The sequence below is a fragment of the Larimichthys crocea genome, chromosome III (genome assembly GCF_000972845.2).
Source record: "Larimichthys crocea isolate SSNF chromosome III, L_crocea_2.0, whole genome shotgun sequence".
Taxonomy (NCBI): domain Eukaryota; kingdom Metazoa; phylum Chordata; class Actinopteri; family Sciaenidae; genus Larimichthys; species Larimichthys crocea.
In genome coordinates, this window is record NC_040013.1 from 11,092,917 (window position 1) to 11,105,442 (window position 12,526).

Sequence of the window (12,526 nt, forward strand, 5' to 3'; positions counted from 1 at the left end):
ACAACAAGAATAGACCATGTAGAGGCCTGCTCACGAGTCTAGCCAGTGCCAGCTTTCTCTTGGAGTTCACTATAAATCTGTTAGTCGGAGAAAATATAATCAGGGCTTTGCCGGAGCATTCGAGTTCACTGCAGGCATTACACGAGTACTAATGCCTGATTCAACACTGGCTCTGGGAAACATGCCTGACATTCAATGTTTACACCCCTCAATGAAAGCTGCTAGTCAGACAGTCTGATAGCTCGGCCTGGAATTAGATTCAGGAAGTCATGAGATTTCCAGGTGGCTTGGCTTTCCTCGAATCGTTAAGCAGGGATTTTTCAAAGCGTTGCCAACACACATTAAACTGAAGAAACCCTTCTGTAAAGAATTACACGATACGTTTCCTGTGCTTATCACGCATGGCAATGTTTAAATCCAAGAAACAAAACACACAAAAAAACACTGCCCCACCATGCACATAAATAAATAAACCTCCTCACAATTTCTGTTATTCCACATTTGAAAAAGAAAGAAAATACAACTGAGTGAAAATAACAAAGGAACATTCAAGAACATGGACCTTTTTAGAGGGAAAAGAGGCTCCCCGGTGCCATCATTTGATACACAGAAATGCATGAATAATGAATATGTGCTGAACTCCTGCTGAACCTTTTGCACCAGGCAGCACCCGAGCCAAAGATCAGCACATGCCATCCAACGCACACACACACACACACACACACACACATACACATGCACCCAGTGACCTCTGCAAAGCTTCAAACATGCAAGCTAATCTGCTGTGGAGTATTGTGTCTGCTGTGTGTGAATCATTACACTGAGCTGCACCTGGCTGCAGTGAGAGAGAGGACTTTTCCTTTGATAAACCTGGCGACCGTTGCGGGGTGGAGGAGGACGTGACCAACCAAAGTGGAAAGATAAACACAAACTGTCGAGCAACCGGTGCTGGAGCCGTTAAAGCTCGCACCCTTTTGGCAGCAGAGATGTGTGTGTGTGTGTGTGTGTGTGTGTGTGTGAGCGGTTCAATGTTTAACCTTTGCGTCAACAGCATGCATGTGTCACAACAGCATTCCTGCAAGGCACTAGTCTTGTGACAGAGCGGTTTCATAATGGGAGCACTTCTCTGACCCGTGTGCATTGTTTTTTGTGTCAGGAGGAAGGAGCTTTGTGTTGGTGTAGGATGACTTGTAGCCTGACGAGTTTCATGCCCCTGCATGTTGCGTTAATGAGCACGGTTAACTCGTTCAAACAGCAAACACAGCACCCTGTTTACCCAGAATAAGCCTCGTTCTGCTTTCTCCACTGTAAATGGTTAACTTGGCAAGGATCATGTGAGAGCTGGAATTTTTTTTTTTTTTTCTTTTTTGGCAGTTACATGGGACGTGAACTTTGCTCGCCTCGTTGTTAGGCAACGGCTTTTTTTTGTTCAGAGCGATTTTATCATGAGGAGAAACACAGAGACGGGGGGGGGGGGGGGCACGTCACACACAGCGCCAGGAAGGAAGACAGAAATGATTCTCTGCAAAGATGTTTCTTGATGAGTAATGTAGATTATGTACATTTCAGGATAGAAGTGTGAAAACAAAAGTGTAAGGGTGGTGTGTTGTCCTTTAGAGCAACCCTGGGTGTGTTGCCAGACTTGTCAGTCAGTGTGAAACCATTTCCACTTCAAGGCTGTCTGGCTCCTCCCTCCCATTGTGTGGCAATGCGGTGTAGGTGAACTTTATCCCTCTTTGTTGAGTGAGAGAGAGCTTTCAAATGATTTGCATTGTGCAAGGTCAAATTACACATCTGTGGGCCTGCCGAACAATGTGGATCCCATCACTTAACACGGAGGAGGGGGAGAAGTAATCACAACCTTTCATATGTTAAAACACTTTGAAACCTGCCCAAACCTGTATGTCGACTGTGTAAAACAACCTCAATATACACCCGGTGTTACGTTACCATCACAAACTGGAATTGCATAGATAACATCCACCACTCCCAGCTCGACTTGCCCTTTGGACAGGCAGGTTTTCTTCAAACACATGGCGTAAGATGGCTCTCTTATCAGCGGCAAGCTTGTAGTCGTTACAAATTTGCGCAATCCTAACACGCAGGGTTCATATCACCTTGGGTTTATCAGACTCCTTCAAGGGCAATGAACTTTCCCACAGCGCTCTCTCCGCGCCGTCCTTTTGTATCCCTTTGGGACTTTACTGTTGCGTCAAGACTCTGCTATTCATCCCATGTGCTTCTCACATTATTACTGTACCAGTTCAGCTGGGCTTGTTGTGGTGACTATGACTAAACTATCCACTATGTGCCTGTTAGGGATAATGAATATACGTATTACAACATATATCAACCGTCTTTGTTGCAAAACTAGTTTGTCATTCACAAAGTTCCAGTTGAGGTAATGTGATCTTAAGCTCCTGAATAAAGGCCGTCATCACTTTCATTTTGGTTTAAAAAGAAAAAAAAGGGAGTGTTTTCAAAAAAGTGTATTTATTAATTATTTACATGGCCATCATTAGTTAAACTAACTGTAACTTGTATAAAACACTCTATACTTAATGTTGTTCCCCTGATTTGTGATGTCTCATCTCATTTAAGCAAAATGCTAACGTTACTGTACGTACACAGTTGCATTTTTAAAATGATTTTATGATATAAAATTATATTTTTTTTATATCTATGACATTGAATCCAAAAAGCTTCTTCACACTGCTTCACAGATGATTTGTTAGCATGATTGGAAAACAGCTTACTAGTTTTCTCCGTTGGATGACTAATTTACTTCTGTCAGCATGGCGCGTAATGGATCGTTACCGACATTATCGCACACTTATCTCTCACTTTCAATTTTACTTCATGATAAAGTCATACAAAAATGTCAGACTTGTTCTCTTGCTGACTTTGCTGTAGCAATGTCTTCACGTTCCAGTTTTTTCGAGAGTATAATATAATCACAGGAGTATGAATAAATGGCCAAAACTATCCTGTGATTATCCTTTAACCTGGCTGTCAGTTCACACGCACACAGTTGTACTGGTCATTCCAGCTCCATTTCTTATTTCATCTGCTCACTATGAGCCGTTTTCTGAGACAAGGCTTTGAAGCGGATGAGGGAGGCGAGGCATCGTGTGTTCAGATGCCCAGACACTGTAGTTTTAAGGTGGCTTTATTACACAGACAGGGGAGGACAGCACTCTTCTCCTGCCCTCCCATCTTTCATTGCAGCGGGAGGCTGAATGCGACAACCAATGCTCCCCAGCTGCTCACGAGGCCAGGCCTGCAAAACCACAGGCGGATAATGAATGCCACACCATCGTGACAACTAGGACTTTTATGGAAAGGGGAGGAAGGACATCTCTGGCACGGACGCACATAGCATATGATGAAACATCCTCCATAAACCAGACAATCAAAGAGAGGGCAGTGAAACATCTGTGGAATCCAGGACGGGAAACCTCAGCTGATTTATGACCACGACCAAAAAAGGGCTGTTTCCAAGTAAATGTGTTTAGAGCTTAATTGCGGGAAAAGAAATATCACTTTCCAAATGTAACCGCAACATCTGTAAACGATGCATTACAGTTGCATTTATACATGATCTTCCCTACTTTTCTCATTTGAATAAGCCACATGCTATCTATGAACAATTTCCCCCAACATTCAGAGGCTTGAGGTTTTCCAATTGGGTCAGTATTTGCTATTCTTGGCTTTCCTTCCTCTCACAGTCATGTTATTTAGTATTCTATACATCACACAAATTTCTCTATATACCATTTTGCTTTCAAGGCAAATGTTACTGGAAAAGCAGTAGAGCTTTGATCCTCTTCCAATAGCAACCCTGAAATATCTTTTAAATAAAGGCGTTATAAATATGCATGTTCACTCATATTTTTTTATGTATTATTCACCAGGGTTTTATGCAACTGTTTGGCTGAATTAATATATGCAAAGGAGTAAATGCAAATCACTCAGGCATTTTACCAAATGGCAAAAAAGGACAGCACCAAAGTGAAAATGATGCCCACACTTGAATATATGACATTGGCGCGTTGTGTCAACTACTGTGCCGGGGATGTCGGGAGTCCATTTTCTAGGCACGCAGCTCAAAAATAGACAGGAGGTCTGGTAATAAATAAGCCTACTTTGGGGAAGTTTTTTTTTTTTTTTGGCTCAGAGTAAGAGGTTACATAACACATGAAAAACTCCTTCTTTCATTTTGGCTCGACAAGAAAAAAGCAACAACAAAAAAAAGTAACCGTTGTCAAGATAAGATGCTGGAAAAAAAACAGTGTCCAAATATAAACATAATCACACATTCACACACCCGCTCTACATACATATTCATACTACTGTATGCTCTACAAAGATCTTGATAATGAATCTGGATGTGTCAGGTTCCTCTGGGGTTTGCATGAGGATCAATCAAGGTGTACGAACAAACCAGTCGTACAGAAACTAGCTGTAGGAGTGGCCATGGATGATGCTGTCCTTCTGGGAATAACAAATGTATGCACTATGTGTGTGTTTGAGAATGCAGCAGAATGACATTTTGAACATTTTGTCTGCATCGGTCATAAAGCTGAAATGACTGCACGGCTCAGTACAGTATGCTAAACATAACAACTATGAGTCAGGAGTGAAGCTTCCTTTTAAGGGCAATAAGTAAGAAGTCATTTATATGAGCAGGTAATGTTACTCATACTAATAGTAGCTTATGAATTGGACCACCTAACCTGAGCGAGTTCAAACTAGGTGCTGATTTTGCTCAAAGAGGCCAGGGAAAGTTTGTTTAGGCCTACACTGGTTGTAACTGAAAAAATCTGGGGGGTTTCCACTGGACAGGAAATGATGTTGTCAGCTCACAATGCATGCAGGCTTACTTAAGCATAACATTACAGAGGCAAAGTTCAGGTCTTTCTGTTCCTGTCTGCCAAAATTAACTCTGCACGGCAACCTCCTGAAACTACCTTCTGTTTAAAAATGGATGTGAAAACAAGGTTCATTTGAACATTTTTCTGCGGGGATTATTTCCTCCACTTCCCCCTCTCAGCCCTCTGATATTTACCGAGTCGTCTGTCCCCTGACAAGCCCGGCAGATTAAGAGGAGATGTTACCATCTTGGGTTTTTTTTTTTTCTAAATGGTTACACATGTGGCACATCTGGGTCCAAGCCTGACTCATTACTCACTTTTTTATGTTCCATTCTCTGCAGCCATGGCAACTGCTGCATGTTTGGCAGAAAGCTTTTGAAGGCAGTGGAAAAAGAGAGAGAGAGAGAGAGAGAGAGAGAGCCCAGGGAGGGAGCATAAAGGGAGAGGGAGGGAGGGAGGGAGAGCGCGAGCAAGCTCTCAGTAGTTGGCCTACATCCAGTGTAATCATGCCATGGAGCCGAAATGAGGCCTTTGGCAGCACACCAGGTTTCTGAGAACAAAGATGTGAGCTTCTAATGTTGGCGGAGGGGCCTGCTTGGCATCCTTTGCCATTTCCCAGCAGCCCTTGCCTTGGCCGACTGCCAGTCACCCCCCCCTCCGCTCCTCCCCTCTCTCCCTCTCTGCTCTCCCCACCACCCCCACTGGAACTGCAAAGAGGATCAGAATAAAGAGAGAGACTTGTTTTTCACTCGCCTCTTGCTCTGGCCCAATGACATCACCTCTGCAGCCTCCAGCCCCCAGATTCCAGCCGCCCAGCACATTTTTCCCTTTTTCGCTGTCGACCCTCCATTTTATTTGAATTCCACCATTTTATACCTATATCAAAACAGACTCCTTAAAAATGTATGTTTTTGCCGGTTGTGTCCGTGGGCGTATGCTGCACGTCACTTCTCGGCATCATGCAACCAGGATACAGAGTGAACCCATTCAGAAAATCAATGAAACATATTCGAACATTTCATAAAAAAAACACACAAAAAAACAGGAAGCAGTTAATAAGACAGACGAATGCTTTGACATTATCTCTCAATGCTCCCCAAAATTATCTGCGCTCTAATCCTTGCTGTGTAAATCTGTGGCTAAAAATAGCACCGTAAACAGGATATATATGGTAGTTAGGGTACCATGGTTACCTCTCCCTGTTACAGACACAGGAACCCTGTAAGGTGCATTAGTCTTAACATTTACTCTCCTGACATTTTCCAACCTCTGTGTAGCTATTAATCTACAAGGCAGGTGACTACAACAGCTGCTTTGCTTCAGTACTATGTCCTCTCACTGTCCTGTTATAACCCCCCTCTTTGTCTGTTACAGTTTAGTTTTTAATGCTCACCTCAGCAACTGGACCAAAAAAGAAAAAAAGGGGAGGGGGGGGTTATATAACATGAATGTTGTTGTCATGGAGGAGAGTAAAAGACAGAGAAAACATCCAGTGCTGTTCTCAGCTTAGGCAGAAAACTTCAGAGAGAATTTGTAATGATTTGCTTCCATGAATAAAAGATGGCCAATATAAAATTTAACAGGCTCAGAAAGTGATAGAACAAAAATAACGTCATCTCGTCAGCCTGCGATGCTGTCACATGCTGGGTATTCCCCTGGCCGTCACCTACCTCTCACTCTTTATTTAGCTACTTCATGTCTCAATTTACATACCGCTAAAAAAAAAAAAAGTTCAAGACAGCGTTATGCAGCTACTCCCATCTGGTTCAGTGGCTAGAAATGAGACGGCTGTCAGCCGGGTCACACTGTGGTGATTTTACTGTATACATGGTTCATATTGCCAATCAGAGCCATCTGTGCATGTCTGGCTTCCTCTCAGACTTTTGTCGCCTCTGCTCAGTACAGTTCAGCCTTTGCAACAGAAATCAATGGATCTTCCTATTATAAATTTAGGTCATTTAGGATCTAATTGAATCCCAGCATGCCTCCCTCTTACATAACAGTTTGTAGCTATCTGCTTGCACAAACATCGACTGAGTGGAAACCAAAGGATCAAAGCATTAGTCAACTGTTTCCCACCAATCCTAAAGGAAAGAATGTGTTTATTTTGTCCCTCACAACAGACGTTTCCTAACTGTGTCATAAAGCCCGACAACACTTCCTAGTGTTGTTCAACCAACTGAGATTTGAGTGAAAGCAGAGATAGGAAATGGTGTGTTAATGCAGCAGTTTACAGTGAGAGTAACACAGAGGGCACTAAAACCTAGTGACGTCTCTGAATCTTCTAAAGGGAATATTTTCATGTTCCAAGGAAGGGTGTGCTCATTCATATGTTGGCAGTATTACAAAAACAATCATGAATAATGACATGGTATCTGCACTACAATTACCTGCGATGGGTGGCAACAGATGAGCAACATAGCTTCCTTATTTACTTTATGGAAACCCTTTGAAGGACAGCCTCATGCCACAGTACAAGATCATGACTGCAGGCACAGATCCAAATGGTCTGATGTCCCATACATGGGTGAGGCGGATGAGGGTACGTGACTAAATATCTTGCTTCCTCTTTCCAACGTCACATGGGCTTGCACAAACATATCCTGCTTTGTGTCTGCAGGTTACAGACGCATTGCCTCACCCAAAGCCTGAGGCTAAGCTGCAATGAGTTGGAATGAGCCCAGATGAGAGGGAGGAATCTGAACTACTGGGACACTCCTCCAGTTCAAACCTACACTTTTACTTCAGGGGATTTTCTGACTGGTTTCTCTGGCGTGTGACTTGATTCTAGGAACATATTTATTCCCATCACGGGTAAACATTCAACTTAAAAGTGCAGTCATTAATCTTGTTACACCACTCAGACTAAAACTGCTTTTATTATGTGCTTTTTTCAGCTTTAGTTTGACGGTTAGCCTACTAAAGAAAAAAAAAAAAAGGGAGTCTGAATGGCTGATTCATTCCAGTGTAATTTCATTTAGTGGTGGCAGATCTGGATGACTGACTGTTCAGTACACGAGAATAAAATGTGGGCAGAGCTATATTCATGCTGTAAACCCCAGTCCATTCAAGTTTACAACACACTGGCTGGAAATCCCCACCTCATGACAGAGCTGCTTCCTGGTTTACTGACTTATGGAGGCGCTTTTTTTTTTCTTTCTTTCTTTCTCTTCTGTGTCAACACGGCCGGGGGGAATATCTAAAAACCCAAGTCAGTGCATGTTGAGCTGCAGAGAACAAATAGTAAAATATATTCAAATTGTATGACTTCATGCTGCTATAATAAGAATAATAAAATATTGTTGAGCTTCTAGGTATATTTCTGGATTACAGTAGCCTGGTTGTTGTTCCTTTTTAAAAGGTCGACCCACCTCATTCATTGCACAGCAGCAGTAGTAGTAGCAGCTCATGGCGTCGAGGCGCTGTGCATTGAGAAAAACAAGCTGCAGCGAGCGTTTTTCAGCCTGAACCGGATAATGCTCTGAATTTAGGACAAAGCAGCAGTCAACTGGAGGAGCTGGCGACTCTCTCTCTCTCTCTCTCTCTCTCTGTCTCTCTCTCTCTCTTTCTGTTTTTTAATCCCCTGGCGGTCTGCTGCTTACCTACAGCCACATTTTCCTCCTCTTTGTAAAATTCTCGCTGTTGCTGTTATCGGCGGAGTATTTGATAATAATAATATTAATAATAATAATAACAGGAGCTGTGGGTTATTCCTTTCAGACAGGAGGCGGTGGTGAACTGGCTGAACTGGGTGCAGTTTTTTTTTTTTTTTGGCAGAGGTACAAGTGATTAAATTAAAATAAAAAATAAAAAAAAATAAAAAAGTGAGTGACAGAGGCTGCAGTAAACCGGTGGAGGGGAGGTGGAGGAGGGAGGGAGGGAGAGAGGGAGGAAGGAGGAGGAGGAGGTGGTGGAGGAGGTGGTGGTGGTGGGGTCTGTCGAAGAAATCAAGTCAATAGAAACTGAAGTGGAAGCAGGCGTTTAGAGGTCCGTGGTGACGTCACTGCTCCACATTGAGCCAGTAGTAGAGAGTCAGTGGAGATAGATAGAGGAGCGCCGTAGTAAAGTACACACCGACATGAACTTCTCCCTCTAAAACTTCAACGTTGTCGGGAGAAGACTGAGTTTGTGTTTTTTTTTTTCTTCTTCTTCTTCCACTGAGGGAACTTGCTCTTTATTGGCTTTTTTTTAAAAACAAAGGGAGGAAAAGCAGGAGAAGAAAACAGCATTTTGGGTTTCTTTTCGGGGGGTAGACGACGAGCGCTATGTCGTCCGCGGCGGTCGCTGCTTCTTCCAGGAGGCAGTCGTGTTATTTATGCGACTTGCCCCGCATGCCGTGGGCCATGATCTGGGATTTTACCGAGCCCGTCTGCAGGGGATGTGTCAACTACGAAGGAGCAGACCGCATTGAGTTTGTCATCGATACGGCAAGGAACCTCAAGAGGGCTCACGGGTTTCAGGAGGGCAGGTCTCCCGGGCCGGGGAAGTCGCAGCTCTCCGGGAAAGAGATCCAGGCGATCAACCACGCTGCGACGGGAGATCCGGGCTCCCGGCCGCCGCAGCCGCTGGACCGCTACCCGCTCTCCTCCGACCGACCGCCCAGGCTGGGTCCAGAGTATCAGTCTGGCAGGCAGTCGAACGGCATTCCCGTCCCCAATGGATTTCCTAAGCCTGACGAGCCTCCAGAGCTGAACCGCCAGAGCCCCAACCCGCGCAGGAATAGCACTGTCCCCCCGAATCTAGTGCCTTTAACGGTTAACGGGAGCTTGCCCCCGGTGCACGCAGTCAACGGTAGACCGGGCCAGATGGGGCTTCCTTCCGCACTGGCCGGCGGTAGTCCCGCCGACATGGGCAAGAGACCCGCCTCGGTCTCCAGCACCGAGCACGACCGAGAGTTGAAGGAGAAGCACAGACCGGACAGTCTCACGCCGGAGATCTCCGAGAGCCACAAAAACAGGGCAGACGTGGACTGGATGGGCAAGGGCAAAACAGTGAGGGACCTGATGGCTCTGCACACTTTCGACAGCAGGTTCAAGAAGGACCATGTGAATCCAAGGGGTATGAGCTATGAGCCCAGCGCCACCGCGTCCAAGTCAGGTAGGCATCCCGGAGGGTTTAAATTCAAGAATTATATGTGCTATTTTTTATTTTTATGTTGTCTTTGTTCACCCAACCGAGCCCAGGAATGGGTTAATGTGAGCAGATGATAAATATAGTATCATGTCTGCAAAATTTAAAGCTGCATACATGTTTTTTTTTCTTTCTTATTTGTTGTGTTTGTTGTTATTGTTTTGTACCCTGTGGTGCAGCGTGGAACAGCAAAAATGCATGTCTCCATTCCAGTGTAATTGTTGATGCTTGTCTGAGCTGTGCAACTCAACTGTTTTGTTTAACCCTTTCCCACCTCCAGACAGAGGAAAACACCCCCGGAATATGAAGAGAAAAGCGTCGCCTGAACCAGAAGGAGAGGGGACAGCTGCCAAGCTTAACGGAGAAGGACAGCAGTGGTTACCACCACCTACTGACGGACTGAAAATGCCTCCAGTTCCCCCGCCAAGCTTCGCCTCACCCCCCTCCACAATATCCCCCCACTCCCGCACCACCCCACCTGAGGCAGCCCAGAATGGCCAGTCCCCTATGGCGGCGCTCATCATGGCGGCAGACAATGCAGGTGGGAACAGCTCTCCCAAGGACGCCAACCAAGTCCACTCCACCACTCGGAGGAACAGCAGCAGTCCCCTGTCGCCGTCCTCCATGAATCAGAGGAGGCCTCCGCAGAGAGAGGCATCTGGTGCAGGCACCCCCCACGTGCCAGGCATGGACCAAGTGCACCCCCAAAGCATTCCGGACTCCTCGGTACCCGGCAGCATACCCCTGTGCTGCACGCTGTGCCACGAGCGTTTGGAGGACACACACTTTGTTCAGTGCCCGTCTGTGCCCTCTCACAAGTTCTGCTTCCCGTGCTCGAGGGAAAGCATAAAGCAGCAAGGTGCCATGGGTGAAGTGTACTGTCCCAGTGGAGAGAAATGTCCCCTGGTTGGCTCAAACGTACCATGGGCTTTCATGCAAGGAGAAATCGCCACCATCCTTGCAGGAGATGTCAAAGTAAAAAAGGAGAGGGACCCTTGATTTTGTTTGAACACTTCTTTGGGGAGGGGAAGCAAAAATATGAGTATAAATATATAAATATCACATACATACCATTCAAACAAACTAACGGACTTGTACATATTGGACCCAAGGGAAGAGTATACTTCGTAAACATGGTTGTATAATTTTTGATTTTTGAATACATTGTGTTTCTATATTTTTGAAGATAAAGGTATGTACTCATTATAATGGACGACGTTCCTCTTTGTTGATGTTTAACAAAATTCTTGATGTACTTCTAGGTCTGGTGGCAGTTCCTGTTTAACGTAGAATGTGACTAATGCTACTCTAAGAGCACTTGGCAAAACTGAAATGCTTTTAGTTGTACTTGTATGCACTTGTTTAAAAAATTGCCAAATACAATTTCTGATCTTGTATGAACTTATTGTCTGAGCTTGCTTCATTTGAGTGATTAAGTTACACAGGTCTGTGGACGGATGATGAGATAGGACTCTGTGTTCTGATACGTAGGCTTGTTGTGACGGCTCAGGAGACTTGATTTACGCTGCACAACATAAGTAGGCTACTGTTTCATGCTGCAGGACGGCAGCTTTTCTGCATGCATACCTTTTTCTTTTTCTTTTTTTTTTTTGGTCGTGATTCGTGGAGAAAAGCATGGCTGGTTTAACAAAAAAAAAACAACTAAAAAAAAAACCCCAGACACATTGTTCTAAATTTGCTCCAGTTTGTGCATCACTGTTACTGATTGCAGCGTACAGAAGTAGGTGCCAAGTCATGTTCTGTTAGCTGGAATCTGTCGAGTCAGTAATGTGAGAAAGTGCATGATTGTCAACATGACACCATAGTGTAAGCACGTTGTGTAACTGTAAATTAGGACTTCTGCTGAACATTAACCACCCTGAATAACATTCTTAGCTTTTCTACTGCCACAACGTATTTCCAAGCTTGTGTGCAGATTGTGTTATAAAGGTGTTTATTTTCGTCAGATCTGTTCTTTTAAATATCCATACCATACTATTGATTCACTAAGCTGCTGGCAAATCACAAATATGAATAAAATCTGCATTTCAAACTACTTCCAAGCATGAATTAGGCACATTAGAGCTGCAGCAACAACCCTTTACTTTCATTTTTTGTGTTTTATGTGGTGCATCATGCGACGCTAATATATATACTACTACATTCTCCCACATGCCAGGAACAGATTTCTGCCTCAGTGTGCAGTGCTCTTTCAGAGTAAACAATAACGCTGTTGCTGCCTTACATACCAACCTCGGTCTATATCTCTTCAGATGCAAATGTAATTGTTGCAGATTCATGGAAGCACAGCCATAAAAACAGCAATTCTGTCTCCCGTTATGGCAAAGCAAGGCAGCCAGACTCATCTCTACAAAGCAATGAGCGGCTTATGGGGTCGTTAAGAGGCAAACTGCAGTTACTGTGTCTGCAAAAGAGAAGCAATCTTGAGACTGTTCTTGCTTTCCCTCAGACAAAGAAATGTCACTCCCATGTAGCTGACGCTGCAGCAAGCGGACACTGAC

The 12,526-nt window shown here is 44.4% G+C and overlaps 1 protein-coding gene across 1 annotated transcript; it reads left to right on the forward strand.

The window, feature by feature from the left end:
* Positions 1-8,907: 8,907 nt before the first annotated feature.
* Positions 8,908-11,407, forward strand: irf2bp2a (interferon regulatory factor 2 binding protein 2a). Its single transcript, XM_010729861.3, has 2 exons — positions 8,908-9,971; positions 10,285-11,407. The coding sequence occupies exons 1-2, from the start codon at positions 9,140-9,142 to the stop codon at positions 11,001-11,003; spliced, it is 1,551 nt and encodes a 516-aa protein (XP_010728163.1). The 5' UTR covers positions 8,908-9,139; the 3' UTR covers positions 11,004-11,407.
* Positions 11,408-12,526: the final 1,119 nt, after the last annotated feature.

Excerpts from the sequence above, each read along its gene's own strand:
- irf2bp2a (XM_010729861.3), top strand. The coding sequence starts at position 9,140 with ATGTCGTCCGCGGCGGTCGCTGCTTCTTCCAGGAGGCAGTCGTGTTAT. Across the intron at positions 9,972-10,284 it reads CGCCACCGCGTCCAAGTCAG|ACAGAGGAAAACACCCCCGG; the intron begins GTAGGCATCCCG and ends TCCCACCTCCAG.